Here is a 22476-nt window from a genome sequence, read left to right as displayed (position 1 = left end):
ATGCCTGTTGAAATGTAGCAATGCTAGCCAGCTTCATAAATGATGGTGTTTTTTTCAGGGAATTGAGTAGGAGTTTGTCACCTTGCCGTGCCTGTGAGTCATGCCATGTAGCAGTGGCAGCTCTGCATGACCTCTGGATGTTGTGTATCCCCAGCTGACCTCCTTGCCTGTCATTTTGCAGGACATGTGCGCAGGCTTCTCCTGGGCCAGGTGAACACAAAAATTGGACACTTGCAACCACCACCAAAGCCCACAGCAGCAAGCACAATGTTCAAGAGCTGTTAGGGATGCCCAAGTATTTCAGTCCCCTTGCTACTGACAAGTCTCCAGCATCTATAGTTGCTCTTATTCTGAAGAAGTATTTTAAAGACTTTTTTTCCTTCTGCACTTGAACATGTTTTTTTCTTTTATGATTTTGTGTAGTCTTGCCAACAGCATCTGGCCTAGTAGGTGAGGGAACTGTTACACATTAAGGTAATAGCTACAAACTCTGGTGTCCATGCATGGCTGAGGAGTGACCGCTACTAAAAAGGGATGGATACAGAGGCTAGATTTATCCATGTAACTGGACTGTATTATGAGGGAAATTTTAGAATAACACAGTGGCAAAAGAATATTTTGTTCAGAAGAGTAGGCTAAAGACCAATTCTAAGAATCATCTTTAATAGTCAAAAGCAATGAAGGTGCAGTGTACTATTTGGGACATGGCTCATCTATTTCATCTTTTATTTCAGCCCCTAATGCAACTGATAGATCAACTGAAGAGTTAGGGATAGCAGCCACAGCCTACACCTGCAGCTCAGCTCGTGTCAGACAAAGACAGGTCCGTCTGGAGGCTGAGATGCTCTGGCAGCCAGACCTGCTCAAATTGCTCACGCTGTCAGAAATTGCCCCACATGGCCTATCACCAGCACTGCGTGCTACAGAACTGAAGTCACCTGCAATAGATCTTTTCCTTTCCAGCTTACTACTAAAAAAATGCTGCTGACGTTGAGGCAAGCCCATTTGCTCTGTGTGCTGAGTGGAGGGAGTGAGGATCTCTAAGAGAAGGTAATGCTTGAACTCTTTTCAACATGGACTAATCAGTATGAAGATCTGCAGAATAACAAGGTAGGGAGACAGAAATACCTGTGTGTGACCATTCTGCTCCAGCTGCATTTGTCCTTGGGTAGGAAGAAGACCTTCCAAACCCATCTAAAAGTAATGATGGGTATTGCCCTGGGCAATACTAATATCTGAAAAATTGTCATCCTTAATACCAAATTTCCACCTTACAGAATATATTTGTTTCATTTTCTTGTTAAATTTTGCTCAGAGTTTACACGGAACTCCTCCAGCTGTGCTACATTAAAAAGCATTTAAATGTATTAAATCCCTTTTCGTTACGAATCAAGAGATTTTAAAATGTAGAAGCATTGAGTTTCCAAGAACACTGACAATTTGGGTGTCCTGATTCCAGGCAATCTAGTTTGAAGCAATCAAAATTAACTGATTTTCAGGAATTAATGAGTAAGTGTTGTTTGACTAAAAAGGATATCTTCTCAAGACTTTGCACATTGGTATCATAAAATCATAGCCCGAGGTGTTATGTTATCCTGGAAGTGGCATGATATCTAAGTAAAATGCATCATCATTCCTTACAGAGCCAAATTTCATTAAATGTGTAGTATCATGTTTCTTGGCGGGATTAATTCCTCCCACATCATGCAATATTATCAGCATTCAAATAACATTTCTAATTTAATGATTTTTCTTTATCAAACTGTGCAAAATGTCTTTTACATGCAGATAGTATCTTCCATTCACTCAGCACTTCCCTATGAACACTGCATGTTTTCCAGGAAACATCCAGCCCTACTGTTGCTCATGTATGTACAGTGTGTGTATGTACACTAATAGAAAGACAAGGCAAACACACTCACTCCCATATGTACAGATGTAGGACATGGAGAATTAAGTGAAGCAACAGAAAACCTCCTTTACTGCTCTGGCTGAACTACCTGAGCTCATTTTTAAAAGCTAAGGTTGGACACCAGTTGCAATCAAGTATTTTAAAATTCCTTTTCCCCCTGTGAATAGAACCTGCTGTTCTTAAACATGGCTACTCAGTGGAACGGCATCAGAATATTTAGAAAGGACAAGTAAAAAGTATCTTGGATGTCTGATTCTTCATACACTAGTCCTCTTGAATTCTTAATGCCCTCTTCATTATTCTCATTCCTATTCCTCCTCATAGAAGATGAAACTCTTGAGTTAGTTGTACTTTGCTCCAACAGAACATAAATGGTTCACTGATTCATATGAGGAATTTATGTTGCTACGATATGAACTGAAAAGAGCTCTCAGAATGCTCATGTCCTTCTGTTGGCTGACAGAAGATCTTGGCTACAAGCTTTCTTACAGTGGACATATCAAGGAACAAAAGAAATAAGGAGAAAGCACACTGCTCCCTTCAGGATGCTGTGTCATCAGTAAACACAATTTACCACTGTCACCTTGTGCAATATATTCTTTGCTTAGAGCTGAGACCCCTCATTTGTATTTTTTACTTCACAAATATATTCTGACACCATTTTATTACTTATTTCCTGCTGCTTTAAAAATCCTTTTGCCTTATTTCCTTCTCCTAGATAAAATTCCTTCTTATGCAATAATATGCTTGAGAGAATGCAATCAACAGCTTCGCAAGTAGGAGATTTTTATCACTAATTTTAATAATTTCTTTCTAAATGTATTTAATATGTTGATCTATGCACAGAAAAAAAAAAAAAAAAAAACAACCCAAAACATGAAAATATGCTGGATCTTATGTAATCTTATGTATAAAACATTACTAAACAACCCTAGAACCATACCAGTGTTGATACTAAATGAGTCTTGATATCATATGAGTCTTGAGGCAAAGCTCAATATCAGTATCATAAAAACTTTTTTCCAGCTTCACTCACCAAAAACAATCTAGAACTTCCTGCAGTTATGTGTTTCCGTATGCAGTCAACCAAAAAAGAGCTTAGAAACCTTAACAGCTATTCCATAATGACAGGCCAACAAAATATCTCCGAAGAATTCTGGTTGATTTTTTTCTATACGAGCCTAAGAAATTACACTGAATCTCATTTATACGTCCCCAGTTTCGAGGGACAACTGATGACAGAAACAGTAGTTACAGGAAAGGCTACCTCAAAGAGCCTGAGTTCCACATCAGTAACGAACTGTTACTGATGGACCAAGAAGATAAGGCTACCTTTACGGAAAAACGGGAAAGAGTCTAAAAACAGATATTCCTTTCAACAATGGGAAAATATCTGGAGAAAAGCCAAAGCCTCATTTATTTGTGTAGCCATTAAGGAAGAACATATTATACGCTAAGCATTTGAACAAGAAAATGAACAACCAAGCTGTTCAAACAACATTCTAGCTTTAAAGGTAGTATATAGCATTTACGTTAAGATTTTGTAATGCTTACATGGATGGTTTGCGGATGTTTATAATGAGAAACACAAAAGTGTGTGTTAGCGTATGACAGAGCAAGCACAGCAGGGAATTAGACTTCCTATCACATGATTCAGCAAAGAATTGAATGAGAAGATGTATCAATTTTCTGGTGCCAAGAGATGTGAGGGAGAAGGGTGTTGGGATTTGCAGCTGGCTCGAGTCTGAGGAATTACTTTGTTTGGTGTAACTTAGTGAGCTTTCATCTGTCTGTTCCCTAGGGGCAGGAGCTAGAACCTGTTGTGATCTGATAGTCCTTTGCTTCCTGGAAGCAGAAGATAGTCCTTCTGACGACCAATTGCCTCAACACGCTGGGCCGGCTGAGCCAGCTATGTCCTAAAATCTCCTGGGTCAGCCAATGCATGGAGTGATTAAAACTTCCATTACAGTCCCTAGGGGCAGATGAGGACTACCGGGAATCAGCTCTAATACAGTATCAGCATAGGGACAGCAATGCAGCTGGACAGCACAAACAGGAGTGAGAGGGAGGTGAGGACAGGAGAGGCAGATTCCCTGGGTCTTGTGAGGTTTCCAGCATTTGGGCAGCCCAGGGCCTGCTGAAGTTGGCAAATTAAGGCACAGTTATCAATTGGCCTCACTTGAATGTCAGCCAGAGTTGTTATTATACTTGTAGGATGAAGTAGGCAGATGCGTAGGCAGAACTCGATGGCCCACACATCAAGTATTTGCTAGAGCTACTCTACCTCTGCATCTGCTGGAGGAAGTACATGTTCCTCACTTCTGTCACTTAATAACTTCCCAGACTTCTGTATTAGGAGAGTGTAAGTTTTACTTTGCCATAGCAATGAAATTCCAGGAATACCAAGTCTGTAATATAACAATAATCACCAAGCCAGGAAATCACAGCTTTGTTTAAGCAAGATCTGGTTAGGTCACATCTCATAAAGGTAAATGAATAGGAAAGATGAAAGTGGATTCAGCAGAGAGTGATTATCTTTGACCACATATAATCACCAGATGGCCTTGTGCATTTAAATCTGGGTTAATTATGGTTTTCTCCAACAATATCCAATTACATGACGAATAACCTTGGCGTCTAAGGCAGGAACCTCTGATATGTGTCATTTCTTACCTCAAGAAGATTGTTTATCTGAGTTATCAGAGCTAGCTACTGAAAAGCCAGCCTACTGTTGTTGCATTCTCAGTCAGAGCACACTGTCTTCCAAAACATCTGAGCAGACCTGACAGTCTGACGGCTGGGAGTACTTTGACATACTCTACCAGAGGGAACTCCTGGGGGGAATAAGCTGACTGCATTCACTGCACTTCTTCCTTTATAGCATATGATAAAGTAGCTGCGGAATGCAGGGTCAAGTTCTCCTCTGAGAGACAAAGCAGAAGATACATATAGGAAGTCTCAGTGCATATTTCTGATTTGCACTGATTTAATTCCAAGTTCTTCCTAATACTATTTGCAAAGTAGTGAAGGCTGAAATGTCTTGCACTGGGATAAAAAAATCTTCTATATGCTGGGTTCAGTCACTCTCAAATACAGTGAAATGTTACATTTCTGATTAGTCCTAGATCTCATCAGTAATAAAGACTGAAAATTGTTATTAAAACAGCAGATGTTATCATTAAAATGTTTGAGAAGAATGGACTAGAAGACAACATGAATGAAGTCTGTCCAGTAACATTTTGTACTGTGATAGAGCAGTTTTTATAGTGGAAGAACAAAGCATGAATTTCATGAAAGAAATTTTCAGGATATTCTTCAACAGAAAGAGTAATTCACTATACTATGCATTTAGTTATCTAGCTATATAATGTGCAAATTATAATGGGATTTGCATTTAATATGGTCTAAATTTTGGGTTATTGCATTAAAAACATCTACAACTAGAAATAAAAGTGATCTTTCCAGCCATTTGAGTAATGATTAATAACACATTTACTAATAATTAAAGATTGTTGATGATCTGAAGCAGTCTACAGCTGCTATGCATGCTTATTGCAGATGAGACTTATCTGTTTCTTACTGAATGTAAGAACATGACAGAGGCCATCAAAACATTAAGGACTAGATCAGAAAAATGTTCCTAAAAAGAGATTTAGGAATTCCTGATAGGATTTTGTGCTTAAATCCAAGGGTAAGACCCCGAAAACTCTCACTTAGCTTTGATTTGACATTGAGAATGCTTCAGCGTTGTGCCTGCTACAAATTGCTTGTTTGCTTGCACACTTTTAGTCAGAAAATCCAGTAGATGTCTGAAAAATAGGAACGTGAGCAGATCTCAGAAACTACTGCTGCTCTTGTATTTGCATCCTACTTGCATCAGACAGGAAACATTCATTCACCTGCTGGAGTCTCCTTATGTTCAGTCCAGTCTGGCTGGTGTATGCCAGGTACAAGGTGCAGCTCATCACTGACTCCAGTGTTGACCAGGAAAAATACAACCAGAAAAAAAGAGGCGCCTTGTCTTCATAAAAATAAGTGCCTTTTCTTAATAAAATAATAAAACTGCATGGAATTTGCAAAGCAGTCTGGCATTTTCATTAGTTATCCATGAAACAAGGGGGGACCAGATTCAATTTTATTGTCTGTCTGAGGGAGTACTCCTCTTCCACAACTTGTACTTCCCAGCAGAGTGCCTTACCTGCAGCAGTAGGTGAGTTGAGCAGGAAATCCCTGTCTGCTCCCTGCTGATGTTTTTGCTGACTTTGTGGCATTGAGCAAAAAGGAATTCATAGTTTGTGGCAAATGTGCATGCAAGAGCACAATGGCTTTTTAGCATCATGGTTATTATGCAGGAAAGCAGGGATTTTGTGCAGGCTTCACAGACTGCTCTTGCTTTTGTTACACAACGTTATGGATACTCCTGGTTTGGATACCACAGTGTAGAAATGCTTCTTCAGTAAGGTGGGATTTTAATTGAGACAGATTTTGCTGTAATTTTTAAACTTACTTTATTTTTGTCTTTTAAACTCGCTCTTAAAATTTTATTTAGAATGGCCTGGGTTGAAAAGGACCACAGTAATCATCTGGTTTCAACCTCCCTGCTATGTGCACTGGACTAGGCTGCCCAGAGCCACATCCAGCCTGGATGTGACTCATTGCAACTGCTATGCGTGTTAAATAACACCTACAGTAAAATAACCCGTGGGTTACTTTTGTCCAGTGAACTAACTCAGCGGTGTACAGAAACAACCATGAATTTATCAATGCCACCAGAGGAAAAAAAAATAATTCAAAAAACTGTTATTGCAAAGTTCATGATTGCTTCAATTAGATATTTAAAATTTAGATTTCTGAAAGTGTTTTGATTTTTCTTTTCCTACCTCTTACACGATGCCTCTCCAAATTTGAAATCAGTAATTTGACTTCAAATATTTTGTTTACTTGTTTTACTGGGCTGCATTTTTAAAATAATTACTTGAAACCAACTGACTAATTCTGAAAGTTACTGCTTATTATTTATTTTTTAAAATTTAAACTAGATTTACAGTGATGCAGGAGTGAACAGGGACTGTTTGTCATTAGTTTGTTCATATGCTTTCCCTAATTGGCCGATCAGCTATATCCTGATGCTTTCCAAGCCCTACTGGGAGTAGAGTGACGGTTTCAATGCTTAATAACTATAGAAGACAGTGAAGAAGAACCTGCCAATTCCTTATTCCAATGTTTCTAGTTTATGTAATAGGTACGTATTTGGGTTCACCCTTTGAATTAACTTCTCCTTCTTCAGACTCAGAGACAAATTTATGTGATATTTACCCTAGGAGAAATTATGAATATCTTGCCACAAAGTCTTGCATCACACATCTGCCAACATTTTAGTGTAGCTTTATGAAGATGGGAGAAAATGGAGACAGATGCAGTGATTTTGATAGCCTGGCTTTGGCTTTTGCTTATGAAAAGCAAACACATTTTTAATTATAATTAAAAGGTAACTGGCAAGTACTTGGGCAGCAGCACTCTCACAGGAATGTGGGAGAAGGTGCCTCATTGATCAATCTGCAAAGGTACGAAGGACGACTAAAGCCCTCCTTCATTCTTGCCTTTTACCCAATTGAATCTGATTTAGAATGATGTCGCTACGCATTGCACCAACAACTGAAGAGAATAAAAGACCAAGTTACTTATTTTACAATTGAAGTAGTCCTCTTTAAGGATACCATAGTAGTTTATCTCACAAAATGTATGCCACAGCATCATCAGTGAGCACAGGATGTTAAGAGCACAGTTTCATATATTGTCTAGCAACCAGCTCCTGTGCCAGCAGGACACTCACAAGCTACACAATAGCACAGATCTAGCACTGATGTGGGCACTTTGTACACCAACTTCATAATTACTATTACAACATCCCTGCATGTGTTAACCCAACTCCATCTTACTTAATGTCAGGGAAGTTATTGCCACAAAGCTAGGTCACTGCACTTATGTGCAAATGACTTATGAAAAAAAGAAACATGGTAGAAAACCGAGGTTTGGGCTACAAAATAATTTTGTCAGGTTTTTTTTTTTTTTTTTTTTTTTTTTAAATTCTGCAGGGATTATTTCTATTTGCTAGAGCAAATTAGTGATCATTTTTTTCCCAAAACAAAATTGCAGTTTTCACCTTGTAAAAATGTGACTCAGAGACGCCAGAGGAATTCCTCAGGTGAGCTTTAGTGCATCTATCTCATTATCCTGTTTTCCTATGTGACTGACATGATTCAGCCGAACTGTGCCTGCTGTGAGGTGGCACCAAGGACTTCTGTCATGTGCTAGAGTAATTTACATAAAGACAGATGCACACAGACTTCCAGTGACCACATCTGAAAAATGCCTGAGCACTTTTCTGAGTCCAAACCTTGTTACTGGCCAAAGGTTTTCCACTTGAAGTTAGTGTGTGTATGAACCAAATTTTTTTTTTTTTTTTTTTACTGAAAAGCGAATACACAATTAAATTTCAACAAGACAACTTTTGTCATCTGTTTCTGAAGATACACTTCCTCCAGCCAGCTGGGACATGTTATCTAGAGCAGGCGAGCTTTTGAGTAGAAGAGAAGCGGGCACGGGGGCAGAAGAAATAATGACAGGAACTGAATCATTGTCCCTGCCTATGTGGACCTGTAATTCTTGTGGTGCTCGACTGAGGAAGCAGAATGTGCCCATGATATGAGATCCACAACACATCTCATTACTCTTCAGACAGCTTCAGCAAGAATATAAAAAACAGATGGGCGAAGGTGCAAGCAGTTTTGTAATTCCTACAGATGATCTTTCCATGTTGAGGGAGAAGCTTTCTGGCAGGACAGCATTAGAGGGATTTATGCTGTTCCCTCTTCAGAGTCTGTTTTGCAGAGGGAGAGCTCAAGTCTGCACAGCTGCCAACCTAAAACCTTCCTAGATTTACTACTGGAAATTCACTTAAAATTTGACATCAGCAATGCCTTCTCCAACACAGATTAAGAACAAAAAATGCCAAGTAGAAAGGGAGAATTGCGGTGCTTCTGATTAAAAACAAAATCAAACTCTCCCCCATCCTGTCCTAGGATTTCCAAAAGCTTTCCAGCACACATCTGCCTTTAGTTTCCTCTTTGTTTATTCAGTCATCAATTATCAAGAGACTTTTTGTTTTGTCTCAATGAGCTGCACAATTTGAAGCAACTGCTGTATCTAAGATGGTTCTGCTGAAACCAAACACAGATTCCTTCATAACACAGAGAAATTGGATTAGATTAAAATAAAAATATGCAAAAAGAACAGATTTTTTTCCACCAAATTGTTCTGAGAGTTATTATAATGTCATTTCCCCGATGAAACAAATAATACATAGACTTCAAAAGCTCTGAGTGTTATTCTCAAACAACAAAAAATAAATGAGATTAGACATAATGATTTATGATGCTTCCATTTGTTCTTCTTAAGAAAAGAGAAATATGTTAATAATAAAAGTCATATGAACTCAAGATCTTTTGGCTTCTAAAATATTGTGACATGCACTTGCCTAAAAAGCCTTTTAGGACAAATGTACAATGACAGTAATTCCACTTGTGCCTTGGAAGTTGTATCTCCCTGGACATAGTATTACCTCTGATTAAACCAGTGGATTAATGCCTGTGTTACGCTCTCTGCTGATAGAAAGAAATTACAATGGAGCATCTGCCCATTCATCTTCCTTTCTAGCTGAGGTCTGCCAGTAGCTGTGATTGATGCTGCATCGTATAGTTACTAACCGAGAACTCAAATAATTCATACTACTCCTTAGTTTTGCATCCTCCCAGTTCCTTCCATAGGAGCAGTCACATGACAGTTTTCACTGAACATTTACAGAATGGCTGAGTGTATTGCCCAGCCTTGATAAATATCCCAATGATCTAATTGCCAGCACATTCTGGGATTTGATGAAGAGCCCAGCCAGGTACTTTAACTACAAATAGACCTTCCTACTTCCATCAAAACACAAACTTTCATGGAGTGAAAATGCAGCAGATTACTTTAAAGATGATGTTAATAATTTCAAATAGTATCTAATAAGAACAACAAGAAAAAAAAATACTTAAATCTGCAGGACTTGTCTTTAGATACCTTTATACAACCAGCTGAAAGACATAAAAAATAAATCTCTCTTCTTCTGTCCTTCTGGTAATGTATTTCTTGTTATGATAATGCTGTACGAATTTGATGTTTGTATACTACTCACTTTACTCTTGGATGGAGAAGTGAATTCAAAGACCATTTATCCTTGCCAACTAGGAAATTTCTACTACGTAAGTGTGTGATGCCAGTATTTCTGAGTTCCTTTCATTAGCACTGCCTGTAATAAACTAAAAAGATACTACAATGTTAATTTACATCTTGTATATGCATGAATAAAATGTGAGAATTTCATCATTTCATGTCAAAACAAAGATCTGGAATATTATTAATTCATCTGAATTAAGTGTTAAATTAAATTTTCTCTGTATTCATCTACAAACTTTGTGTGAAGTCCTGACCTAGAGTTAAAAGACACTTCACCTAAAGTTTCAATAATGATACTATTTCATACAATATTAAATCCCGTTTGCCATTCTCTATAAACTTGTCTCCATTTCAGATGAGATGAACACCTGATTAGGTTTCAGGTTGCACGTACCAGTTGATGGCATGCATGCTGGAAGCAAGCAAACAATATCTGGGAAAAGAGGTGTTTACAATCTACTTAAATCACAATTTATCTTCTACATTCTCTGGGTTGTCAGTTAAACCTTAACTGATTGGCCTGAGTAGTCCTGAAGGCACCATGTGGGTATGTGGAAATTACTATACTGGACCAGCTGATGGGTTGAAGTCACAACTGTTTTTGTTCTCTGGCAAGGTTCGCAGAAGCAAGCAGAACAAACAAGATCAGGCCTGTGGAGTCCAACAGCTGGTGTGAGGACACAGCGTTTGCTGCTTTGTATGCTTTGGAGGATTTAATTTGGACTATTTCTAACATATTCCCATGGACTAAATGTCTAGTAGCAGCTAGAATGCACCAGATGCACTTGTAGAGTACGTGGTTTGTTCTGATTCACGTGAAATGAAACAAGTTTGTGTATGCAGAAACTGCTCTGTGATGCAAACCAAAGGCTGCAGTGAACTGGAAAACCATCTAAAACACTAAAGTAGACACACTCTCTACAATGAGAGTCTATTAAGCACTATCCTTAAAAATGTTACCATGCAATAACATTTGTATTTAAAACAGCATGAAAGTTAAAAAAAATAATAATTTTGTAATAATGATCAAATTTAATCTCCAAATCCAAATATTTCATAAACACTACTCTAGAGACAACAAAGTTTGTACTTCAGGAGTAAGATTAATTTTCCCTAACTTCATGCATCCAGCTTCATGCAGTTCAGCTTCCTTTGAAGACAGCGGGGATAACCATGCACTTTCTCCAAAGGTTTAATTGAACAAGTTTTAGACATTTGCTTTGCAGTGAGCTGAGTGTTAAGGTACTGAAGGAGAGCACAGAAAAGTACCTTTTACTCATTCTTCCTGACAATAGAATTTTAAAGGATTTTCATAGATTTGTCAGATTGCAACTATCTTCAATATCTTTTCATGCGCATTGAGAGGAAAGCCCTATAAGGGAAATACAGTAAGAACCCTCTCTGAATTTTGCTGCAAGAAAGAGAATCATCTCTTGACATAGGCATTTGAGGTTCAGAAATTCCATTTCTTGTTGTTAAATGAAGTTTTCATAATGTCCAGAGTCACATTCCATGATTTCATGAGCCCAGAGCCTTAAGTGTTTGAATCAGATTGGTGCTAGACACTGTGACCTATCCTGGCACAGGAACATTTTTCAGCCTTTGCATATTTTGGCTTCAGTTAGAGTAAGTAAATATGTGCTTAAGTAGTTTGATAATCAAGGGATTATCTAAGAGATCAACTTAATGCTTTGAGAAATACAACATGTATAAGATGTAGATTAGAAATCATTATTTTATAAAACAGACAAAGAAAGTTTAATCCATCAAAGAAAGCGAGCTACCTAGACAGCAAGGTCAAAGAACATTAGGTGTTTGATTTTGTAGCTTCTTCTTTATCATATTAAAGGTGAGAGAAAAAGGCTAGTTCTCAGCAAAAAAAATGGTGAAATTATTAACATTTCAGAATTATTATTTTTTTTAATTCCAAAAGATCATGAGACATCTTTTGCAATATGGAGCAGAGAAGAACAGAGGAAAATGTATCTTAGGCTGATAAGTTTAGAAACATTTACAGCCAGGAACTGACAGTTTACAAGCACAGAAACTTCATGGCTTTCTCAGACACAAATCACAGCTATATACCAATCTATAGAAAATTGCACAGACTGTGAAATTACAATGTATTACAAAATAATAATTAAATAAATGAAGATTAATTGCTAGAGATGAGGTCAAACCACAAAATATAAATTTGAACAATTTACATCAATGTCTGGAAATTCTAGATCTGGGTACATTACCATACTTCTTCAATTGCAATAGCATGGCTGGTTGCAAAACTGAGGGTGAGTCTGGTCTCAGTAAAATCTTTACTGTTCCTTGCCCCCATTCCCATTTTGTGAGACAGCATTAGCACAGCAATATTAGTCATGGCACTCTTCTGGACATCAAGTTCTTTGGGTTGAAAAGATGGGAAAATACATGAATGCAGCCCATGTTTAGGGATGAGATTAGGCATGAGAAAAATTGAACTGTGAGGCAGCAGACTGAATACGCACTTGAAATCTTTTTTCCAGCAGGGGATCAGCAATAACTCACGTGACAAATACCATGAAATATGATATGAGATCATCTTCAGTAAATTAGTCAAGCAACTGTTCCTCCACTTTCTCTAAGTAATGCTTAGTTAATAAGAAAAAAAGGGAAGGTCTCAGAAACAGAACTTATGATTTCTCTTGCGTTACACACATGTACTTCTCTAGGCAGAATGCAGGTCATAGGCCTATTACCTATCCTCCTGGAGCTATACTCATCATTTTTCCCTGAATTGGTTCAGTAAGTGGAACAGACAGTGCTTAACCCAGCCTTTAAGCTGGGTTTAGCTGCCTTTAGCTTGGTGGGTAAGATAGAAAATGGTTTTAGCCACTTAGAGGTGATGAAAGTCCAGAATTCAAAGCTTACATTTCATTGCACTGTTACACAAGCAGGAAGCAGCATGCAATCCCTCTGTCTGCAGCATGCTTTGGATGAAAAGCAATGTATGGCTTGGCTTTATACTGCTCTAAATTTGCTAATGTTTGCTTGAACCAGACTTACAAACCCATGTGTTTACCAACGTGATAGCTGGTGAGATTCTCAGCCAAGTGATTCTCAGTTTTCTTGACAGAAAGAGAAGTGTAAGGGTCAGAAATTTTGAGTGTTTTTAGTTGGAGGGGAGTAAGGTTTTGTAACCATCTCTTGAACTTTAGCATCTCAACTGAATCCTATGGCCCCAGAGAATGGATTCTTTCGATACTATCCGTTCTGCAGATGGCCATAATGATACGTTTATATAGTATAATCAGTGTCAATCCTAATACATGATTTCCTTATAATTGTGTTCCCATCAAGTCCCCTGTCACCCCTCAAGCTCAGACATAGAATAAAAGTATTTATAGCTCCAGATAGAATTTGAGTGATAGGAAAAAAAAATATTAAACATAGAAAAGAGTTTTCTATGCCTACACAAAATACTAGTGCCAGTTTTTGTCTCCTTCAGTACCCTTGTGAAAACTGTAATACTGTCAGGACAAGTGGTTTAAGCCTGATCTGATTTACAGGACAGAATAGGATAAACAGGTGGTCACTGTCACTCAGCAACAAGGCTGCAGAATTACCTAGCATAGAAATTAAGTCAAAATTACTGAAATAATAAGTTGGTACTAGAAAACTTTTTAAAAGTATGTTAAGGATATCTGGATTTTCAGCTTATTTTATTTATGATATTTTTTAATAGGCATGATATTTATGTTCTTTGTGGTTTGGGGAATAAATCTCATGATAACAAAGAGTTGCTACTTGTTTAGCATGAAACCACAACACAGTGATGAAGCAGCACAATGATGGCATGTGTACACTGTCAACTCCTTGACAAAGGAGTCTCTGTTGCAGCCTTGTGCCCACCCATTTGCCACTTTATGTCTCCAAGCTACAAACGTAGGCAGCCTGGCATCTCGACTGGAGCCTTCCAGAGGAAGCATGGGCTGATGCATGGGGCCTCTGGCCTTCTCCGTACCATTATACTGAACAAATACTGAGTGCTCTTGAAGAGAGCAGGTGAGATATAGCATGCGCTGCATTTCTGGAATGGACAGTTAACCAAAGGAGAGTGTTTTAAGTGGCATGAGGGAGCAACCAGCCTCCATTTTGATAGTCACAAGGTCACAGAGGTATCCCTTTCTGAATACATATGCTTTACAAGCATAACTGCAAGATCATTAGCTGTTTTATTTGTAAAATGTGTCCATATATTGTAACAATATTTGAAAATTTCTACCTTTTGTCTACTCAACTGAAGAAGAACTGCTGTTCCAGAGACTGCTGGTAGAGAGACTATGTCAGTTACTTTATAAAATACAAGTGAAAAGCTCTTAGCATGGTCTTTTGTGCTTAGATTTGAATTTCTCTTCATTAACAAGATATCAAAAATAGACAGTTGTGTTGCAAGCTGCTTATGGAATTGAAACCTTTGGAGCAGAGCGCTTACGTTTCCATACTCCACTGTAAAGTTCTGAATAATTGCTATAGGCAGTACAGCAACAAGTAAAGATTTCTTGTTAACTGCTGAAGATTTAGGCCCTTTCCTGATAACATAGTGAAATTTTACAAAGATAACTTTATGTGCTTATTTTCATTTGCATAGATTGCATATGTAGTCTGCATAAGGTCAAGTGCATGTGTAAGTCTTTGAATGACTGGGTTATAAATAGTTGGTATATTTGGCTATTTAGAACACCATTGCTCATGCAGAAGTTTTGTGCATACAAGAGATATAGGGTCACATTTCACACCATGTCAGTAAGAGCTGAAGAGCTTTCAAAGCTGTAGGCTTTCACCACTGCAGAACTATTCCATTAGCTGCCTTGTTTCTCTTCCTCCTTCCTTTTCAGTGCAAACTGACACTAATATTCTTTAATTTTCATTTTTCCCCACTCATTATATGGTTATTTACCTGATTAAGTTTCTCAAGGCAAATTTGAATAGATCTGATTATTTTTCAGCAAAGTTGAGCTCAGTGGTTATGTAATCCAGAGGCCAACCTGCCAGAGCCTTGCCAGTACCCCTCAGCTCTAGCTTTCAACACTGTTGTTATTCCAGTAATGTCTCTCTCTTAAGCTGTAGCTGCCAATTCTGCTCAAGTGTGTGGCAGTTTTCTGCTACGGGCAAAGTGCTGCCACCACTGAAGCTGGATCCATCAAACTCATCTCATGGCCAAATTTTGATTTCTTCACATACCACAGCGATTACTTGTTGGAGGTGAGTTAGGCGCCTCTCTGGAATACAAAATTATTTGTGGTACCAAAGAAACTAAGCTATGTTTCAGTAGTCTGGAGAGTAAAAAAGCGTGAAAAGAAAATGCCTCAATGTACGCCATGAGAAGTTGCGAGGTCTGGTAGGCTTATGTTTTCATCTTAATACCTAGCTCCTTAAGGAGAGAAATTCACATTTCCCCTAGAAAAACTGCTGCAGATGGGAGAGTTAACTGATACACAACCTCTTCAAAATCTACCCAGTAAGGAGTAAAGACCAAATCTGACAGTGAGAGTGAGATGTAGTGAGAGACTGCTCACTAGAATAACATAATCATTATGCTTTTATCCTCCTTCCTCTTTTCTCCATTATTATGAGGAAGGCTGAATGGATTAAAACTGATGAGATGATAAATTTTTTGCATGTGTTATGAGTGCACCTATTTACTTTCTATACTGCAAATATAGTGGTAATTGTATCTATCTGATATAAGCTGCTATTTGCTTATACACTCAAGTTTCTCTTCTATTCAGCAGACATTTATGCAAAATGCAAATATGAGTAGTAAAAGAAATTACTTACTAAGTCAAGGTAATGCCATATATCAATAACAAATTGACATGAGTGAGGTGACCGCTACGCTTTAGGAGAGCCATGTGGTCAACATTTTTATTTCTTTACCATAATAGATAGATGGAGAAAAAAAACTTTATGCTTTGCAGGAAAATATACTAGCTGACCACTATGAATCCCAAGGTTAGAAAGCCAGGCAACTTAACAGTAACACCTATCTCTCAGATGTTGAATTTCCCTTTTAAGATAATCTTTCCCAAAGATCATTTCTGGAGTACATGCTGTGTTTCCTATGTTTTCAGACCATATTAAAATAAGTAAGCATTAGAGCAATGCTTAAATGATAGTGTACAATAAGACTCAGAGCAAAACACAAAATTACTATGAGCACTGTAAGTTTCACATAGGCACAGCCATGTAAGTTTTACCATTCTAAATATTTCAGAACTAGCAGTTACCTTCTGTACCAATCCTAGAGAGTGATATAAGAATGTTATTCCTTCCAGGATGAATTCATAAAATTGGGTGCTCTGTCATGCAGAGGTTACTGATTTAACTTCAGATGAACTAGTTAAGATGCAAGAACTGGTTAAATTGCCTTAACTTTAGATTCTTCCAAGCTAGGATGAAATTTTTCTCTGCAGAGTTAATTAGCTTAGGCATCAAACCAGCAATTTTCACAAACTGACCCAATTATCTCTGCATGATACAACATTGGATCGTGTCTGAGCCCAGAGTATGTTTGTCTACATAATGAAAAAATTACCCATAGGTTGTGCCATTGAAAATACCATTGGGCCCTCCAGGATGAGGAATAGTTCTTTTTCTGCTCACCAGAGAATCACAGAATCATTATTGAACTGTTTGGGTTAGAAGGGACCTTTAAAAGTTGTCCAGTCCAACTCCCCTGCAATGTACAGGGACACCTACAGCTAAATCAGGTTGCTCAGAATCCCCTCCAGCCAGACATTGAATGTTCCAAGGATGAGGCATCCACCACCTCCCTGGGCAACCGTTCCAGTGCCTCACCACTCTTATTGTAAAGAACTTCTTCCTTGTACCCAGTCTAAATTTCCCCTCTTTTAGTTTGAAACCATTTCCCCTTGACTTATCACAACAGATCCCACTGAAGAGTTTGTCCCCTTCTATCTTCTTTCATATTCACAGATAATAAGAACATGGAGAGTACACTGCTATCCTGCTTTTTTCTCACTTTTTTTTGTTAACTACCTCTTTCTTATTTTTATTTTTTAAAATCAGTATCATTATAAGTAAAGGGCATGGAGAGGCCAGGGTTCTCATTTCCAGAATGCAACATAATGCCAAATATTTTTCACATCCAGTTCATTATCTCAATTTTGTCATAGTTGAATGCCCTCACTAACTTTGATAACAGCTCCAATTCTGACAGAATACTGTAGATTTTCTACACTGCATTAGAAATGCCAGTGAGCTACCAGTGACTTCAGATAGACTTGGAGCTTCAAGAAAAATTTCTGACAGCACAGTTGTACTGACAGTGCAATATTCTTATGAACTGGATTACAACAGTACCTCAGCTTCTCACTGTATTCATAAATTTCACAGTATCACAGAATATCCTAAGTTGGAAGGAACCCATCAGAATCATTAAGTCCAAATCCCAGCTACATACAGAACCACCCACAATTTCAAACCCTATGCCTGAGAGCACTGTCCAAATGCTCTTCAAACTCTGCCAGGTTTGATGCTGTGACCATTGCCCTGGGGAACCTATTCTAGTGCCCAACTACCCTCCCACAACTGAAAGATGCACTTCTCTCTTTTTCAAAGGACAATGAACATATGACAACATTTAAAGATTTAGCCAACGTTACAAGCAAGAAATCTATGTAATCTGTGACAGATTTAGGGTTAAAATATTGGTCTTCAAAAGGCTAATGTGGGCTACTGATCAACTTCTGCAACAGTTACAGAAGTTCTATTACTTTAAATGGTGCAACATACAAAATGAAAATAAACAAATGAAATATAAAATGTAAGGTGGAATGCATCATATTCTGTAAAAACTGGAGTACATGAAATTACACTGATAATAAGAATATCCTGGGCAGAAATATAGTCGTTACCTACTATACCCTTAGGAAGCACATGAAAGTAACAAATTTATTTGTTCAAGTAATTTTTTACACATGGATAAGAAGTATTCATCACTGTAGTGCTAAAAGAGGAGACAAAGTGATAAGAATCAATAGATCTTAATCTCAGGTGAAGCAATATCAAGTCTGTTCATTGTAAAATCACCTACTTTCACTGTAGCCATTGCAAACATTTCAGCATTTCTTTATTGTTTCCTGTTTTGCAGTGGGGAAGATAGGAATAGAATAAGATTTCCACTGCAAACCTCTTTTTCTCAAACTTTAAGTAAAGAGAACCTCATCCTCATAATCCATGTCAATCCATAATTTCAAGTAATTTGGAATCATAGTAGCCGAGTACATAGTAGCCTAGTGTTGTTCCAAAAATCTTCAAATTTAAAGCAAACCCAGAGCCAGTAGCATAACCCAGATACAGATCTTTTCTGACAAAATTAGCTAGTATCGTTCTAGCATGCTGCTTGATACCACGGAGATGCAAGTATGGAGTGGTCTTACAGCTCTGTGGCCCTACCAGAAACACAAGCGTTTCATGGATAAATCAAGACAGTGAAGTTAGTCTCTAGTAGCTGCCCTCAGAGCAAACACGCAATGAAAGTTCTGTTTCCCATACCACTTATAAAGCCAGTCGTACAGTATACTACTGCACTTAGAATAACCTCAGCACTGTACATGATTTGAGATACCCTGGGATGAAACATAATACCCTATATTATATAGGATACTAAGTCCTTAACTTTTTAGAGACACTGATGCACACTAATGACCGGAGAGATCCTTTAAAACAGAAGAGATACTATCTCTGGAAAAGTCCCTGGACAAGTCACACCTTTGACAAGACACCGTAGAGTCATTTTTACATCCCTAGCAGTTTCTTTACAGCAAAGAATGAATTCTTGCATGTGCACATACTAGTCAACATAGATATGAATATAGCTAATGGAAACAACATTTTCTGTTTGCTGCTCCTAAAGAATCATTTGCACTAAGGATGATGCCTAACTACAATATGTGTTGTTATGAAAATGCCAAAACAAATGACAAGAAACTCATGCAGAAAACTTTCACCTTTAAGTAATACAGCTTCTTAATTTCCTCTTTTTTTCCTTTTTTTTTTTTTTTTCCCTTCTAATGATTAATAACATTTGCATGGATATAACCTCCTTAGAATGTAACCTCCTAAAAACTATTCTGCACTCCACAGTATTTAAGCTGTATATTATAATTGGCACGATAAGGGATCACAAAAGTATCTTTTCTGTCAGCTTGTGCCATTAAGAACCTCTAACCACAGATCATTGTTGTAATAGGTCATTATGGTCCACTGTGTCAGTTCATCTATTGGGATCTGTGCACTATAAGCATGACAGATTTCCTCTGCAGCAATTACAGCCTATTGTGACAATAGGATTTAATGAATATAAACAACAAACCACATAATCTGTTATTACAGAACACAGCCATGCACCCAGATGGGAATTACATTCCTAGACATTACCAGTTGCAGTTTTTATAATTGTGACTATTTCAGTCATTGTGTTTTTAGATGCAATGCTTTAATGTACCACATATATTTATCTCAGCCCTGGCTGGTGAGAGGTCTTCAGAATTTAAAGCCTAATCTTGCAAATGTTCCATGATTTTTTTTTTTTTTCTTAGCAAAAAATATCTTTTAGATTTTTAGACACTTACTGTTGATTTTTGCTGTGATACTGCTGGCTAGCATTGTAGATGAAACAAGCAAATACAATAAAATTAGTCATGGAGATTAATGAAGCATAGCAGAACATTTCTGCATTGTTTTCAAAGAATAGACACTTGTGCTCTGCCCAATACTATCTTCCTCCCCCCCCCCCCCAAATGATGGGCAAAGTGCTACACCAGTGCAAATCTGTAGAATCACAATGATGAGAATTTTGCTTAAGGCCTGTCCCCTGTCTTAGGGGCTTCAGATAAATATTTGTGAAATTAATACTCTTTTTCAAAGCATAAACCTGTCCTTCATATTAAAGATATGCAGTCTACAAAAGTTCACATTTTCCCTAGGGTGATTTCAAAAATCTGGCTCAATTACAGAGATTTTTAGGTTTTTAATTATGAGTTCTGGAATTGAGTACATCAAAGGTTACAATTACAGTGTTGGTACAGCTGTATTTTAATCTCCATAGTTGGGCACTACTGGAATATATGTACTTTAAGTAATGGAAAATTCGCTGTAAAGAATAAATTAATGAGGACCACATACGGATGAGCTGTATAAATGCCAGTGTGAATCACCACAGTACTTATCATGTACCTTTGAGAAGGAATCTCCAATTAAACTTACTTCCACAGAATTCTTATTAGGAAATAGGAAAAAAGGAGAAAAGACTCTTACCTAGCATGCGAACACATTTGGCATTCTGGTCAGGACTATCAAATGAGATTTCTCCGCACCTCTGGAAAAAAAATTCAATCAAAAATTAGTTAATATGTATTTACATTTAATTAAATCCTCTTTGATACTATCCCTGTCTTCATCCTCTTACTGGGGATCTCTGATCCCCTCGTTCTATGTTTATGTTTGGCACAAGAAATGCTCAGATGAGTGTTGATAAAATGTCAAAATCAGAAGAATTTCAAGTAGCCAAAGCTCAAGGAAAAATAGATGTTATAAGGGTAGGTCAACAACATATTCAGGGCATTCACCATGTCCTATTTATTACCATACCTATGGCTTAAACAACTACCTCATCCATGTTCCTATTTGTTAGTACTGAACCAAGAATACAGGAGGCCTCATTTACTGCCTCATTTACAGTGGCTGATGTTCAGTCACTATACTAATCCAATGAAAGAACATCAATAGACTTAAGATTCGGATACATAGAGTTTGGTTATTTTCAAGGATGAGGCATCATTTGAGTCGTTTATGCAGACAGTCATGTCAGTTTAGCTGCCAGTAGGAACATAATTGGTGTGGCTCAAGGGTCTGATCTAGCTCTGATTAAAGCCAGTGTAGAGATCCCACTCACTACAGGAGTGGTTGCTTCAGGCACTACAAAAAAGATTCATTTTTAATTACTACACTCAAAGCCCTCAGTAAGGAGGCCCTTCTTAAGGATAGCCTCATATTTAATAAGTAAAAATGGTCCATGCTTCATAATCTACATTTTGTTGTTGTTTCTGTCTATGATCAAGTGGGAATAAAAGCATCATCATGCAAGGCTGGGAAAATCACTGAGAGTTATTAATTTATCCTCCTCTTTCTTTCTCTCGTCTAATTTTTATACAGTTTCTCTTTTTCTTCACCTACATCTTTCTCTTTTACATTAAAATCCAAAATGGTTACTCCTGTCATTTTTTTTTTTTTTTTTAAAGAGAAAAAGAAAAAGCAAAACTTAAAGCAAACATTTCAAAACTGCAAAGAATCAGGCAAGTAAAAACCTTGGAGCTTCAAAGAAAATAAAACACTGAAACAGTTTTATAAACGAATAACACATTTGGAGCTCACTATTTTTTAAATTTACCTCCTTCATACTGAAACAAATACAAACAAATAAACAAAAGCCATCACCCACACACAGTCTCTTCATATATCAGTATCTCTAAAAAGAGTAAACAGATGCCGGTATTAACCTTCCCAGGTGGGAGCACATACTTGTGAAAGACTGTAAAAGGAGAAACAGCATCCAGTATTTTGAAGTTGATTTACAATTGCTCTTACATAATTTCTCTCTGATGAAAAAAAAAAAATTGTTTTTTATTCTTCGAGGGAGAATATTAAATCATGGGCTTCTTTCCACACAGATCTCCCACTGTCATCTTCATGACCATCAGTATTTTAGACAAATACAGATTTAAGAAATCACTTTAAAATTCACTGCCCCACTCAGCCCTGAATTTAAGCTGCTCTTTGTAAACTCCTGGTTAGTTTTGATTCAGTTCCTCAGACATATTGAATACATCTGAAACATACACATAAATATCACATTTCAGGCAGGCAAATGGTGTGTTACAATATCTAACAATAGTTATTAGCCCTAGCATTATGAAACTGGGAAAGCAGCTAATGTTTTACAGAGTCCACTATCATCCGACAGGATTCATTATGATAATGGATGAACTGTGAAAATTTTGCAAGTTAAGATTCAGATAACTATACATAAGTTCACAGGCTTATCTGGATTTCCCTAAAATCCCTGAAATCCACAGAACTGGCTGAAGAACAGCCACCCTAGGAGATTTTTCATGTTCACAACAGCTCTATCTAAGCTTTTTCTTCTGCAGCAATTTTACAGAGGTTTTTCTGAAGGTAATGCCTCCTATTTATTTCCATGGAAACTGCAACATACAAAAAAAGCACAATAA

General features: G+C 37.5%; 1 protein-coding gene across 1 annotated transcript in view; it reads right to left on the bottom strand.

Moving 5' to 3' along the window:
* PDE7B (phosphodiesterase 7B) overlaps positions 1–22476 on the bottom strand; it is a 164766-nt gene that overhangs the window by 93064 nt on the left and 49226 nt on the right. The window contains exon 3 of the mRNA XM_042877859.1: positions 20504–20564. Within this exon, the coding sequence (XP_042733793.1) occupies positions 20504–20564 (61 nt within the window). The remainder of the gene's footprint in view (positions 1–20503; positions 20565–22476) is intronic.

The sequence above is a fragment of the Lagopus leucura genome, unplaced genomic scaffold, assembly GCF_019238085.1.
Source record: "Lagopus leucura isolate 7727_CA_CO unplaced genomic scaffold, USGS_WTPT01 Super-Scaffold_73, whole genome shotgun sequence".
Lineage (NCBI taxonomy): Eukaryota > Metazoa > Chordata > Aves > Galliformes > Phasianidae > Lagopus > Lagopus leucura.
The sequence above is the reverse complement of the archived record's forward strand: the minus strand, read 5'-3'. Positions and strand labels throughout refer to the sequence as shown.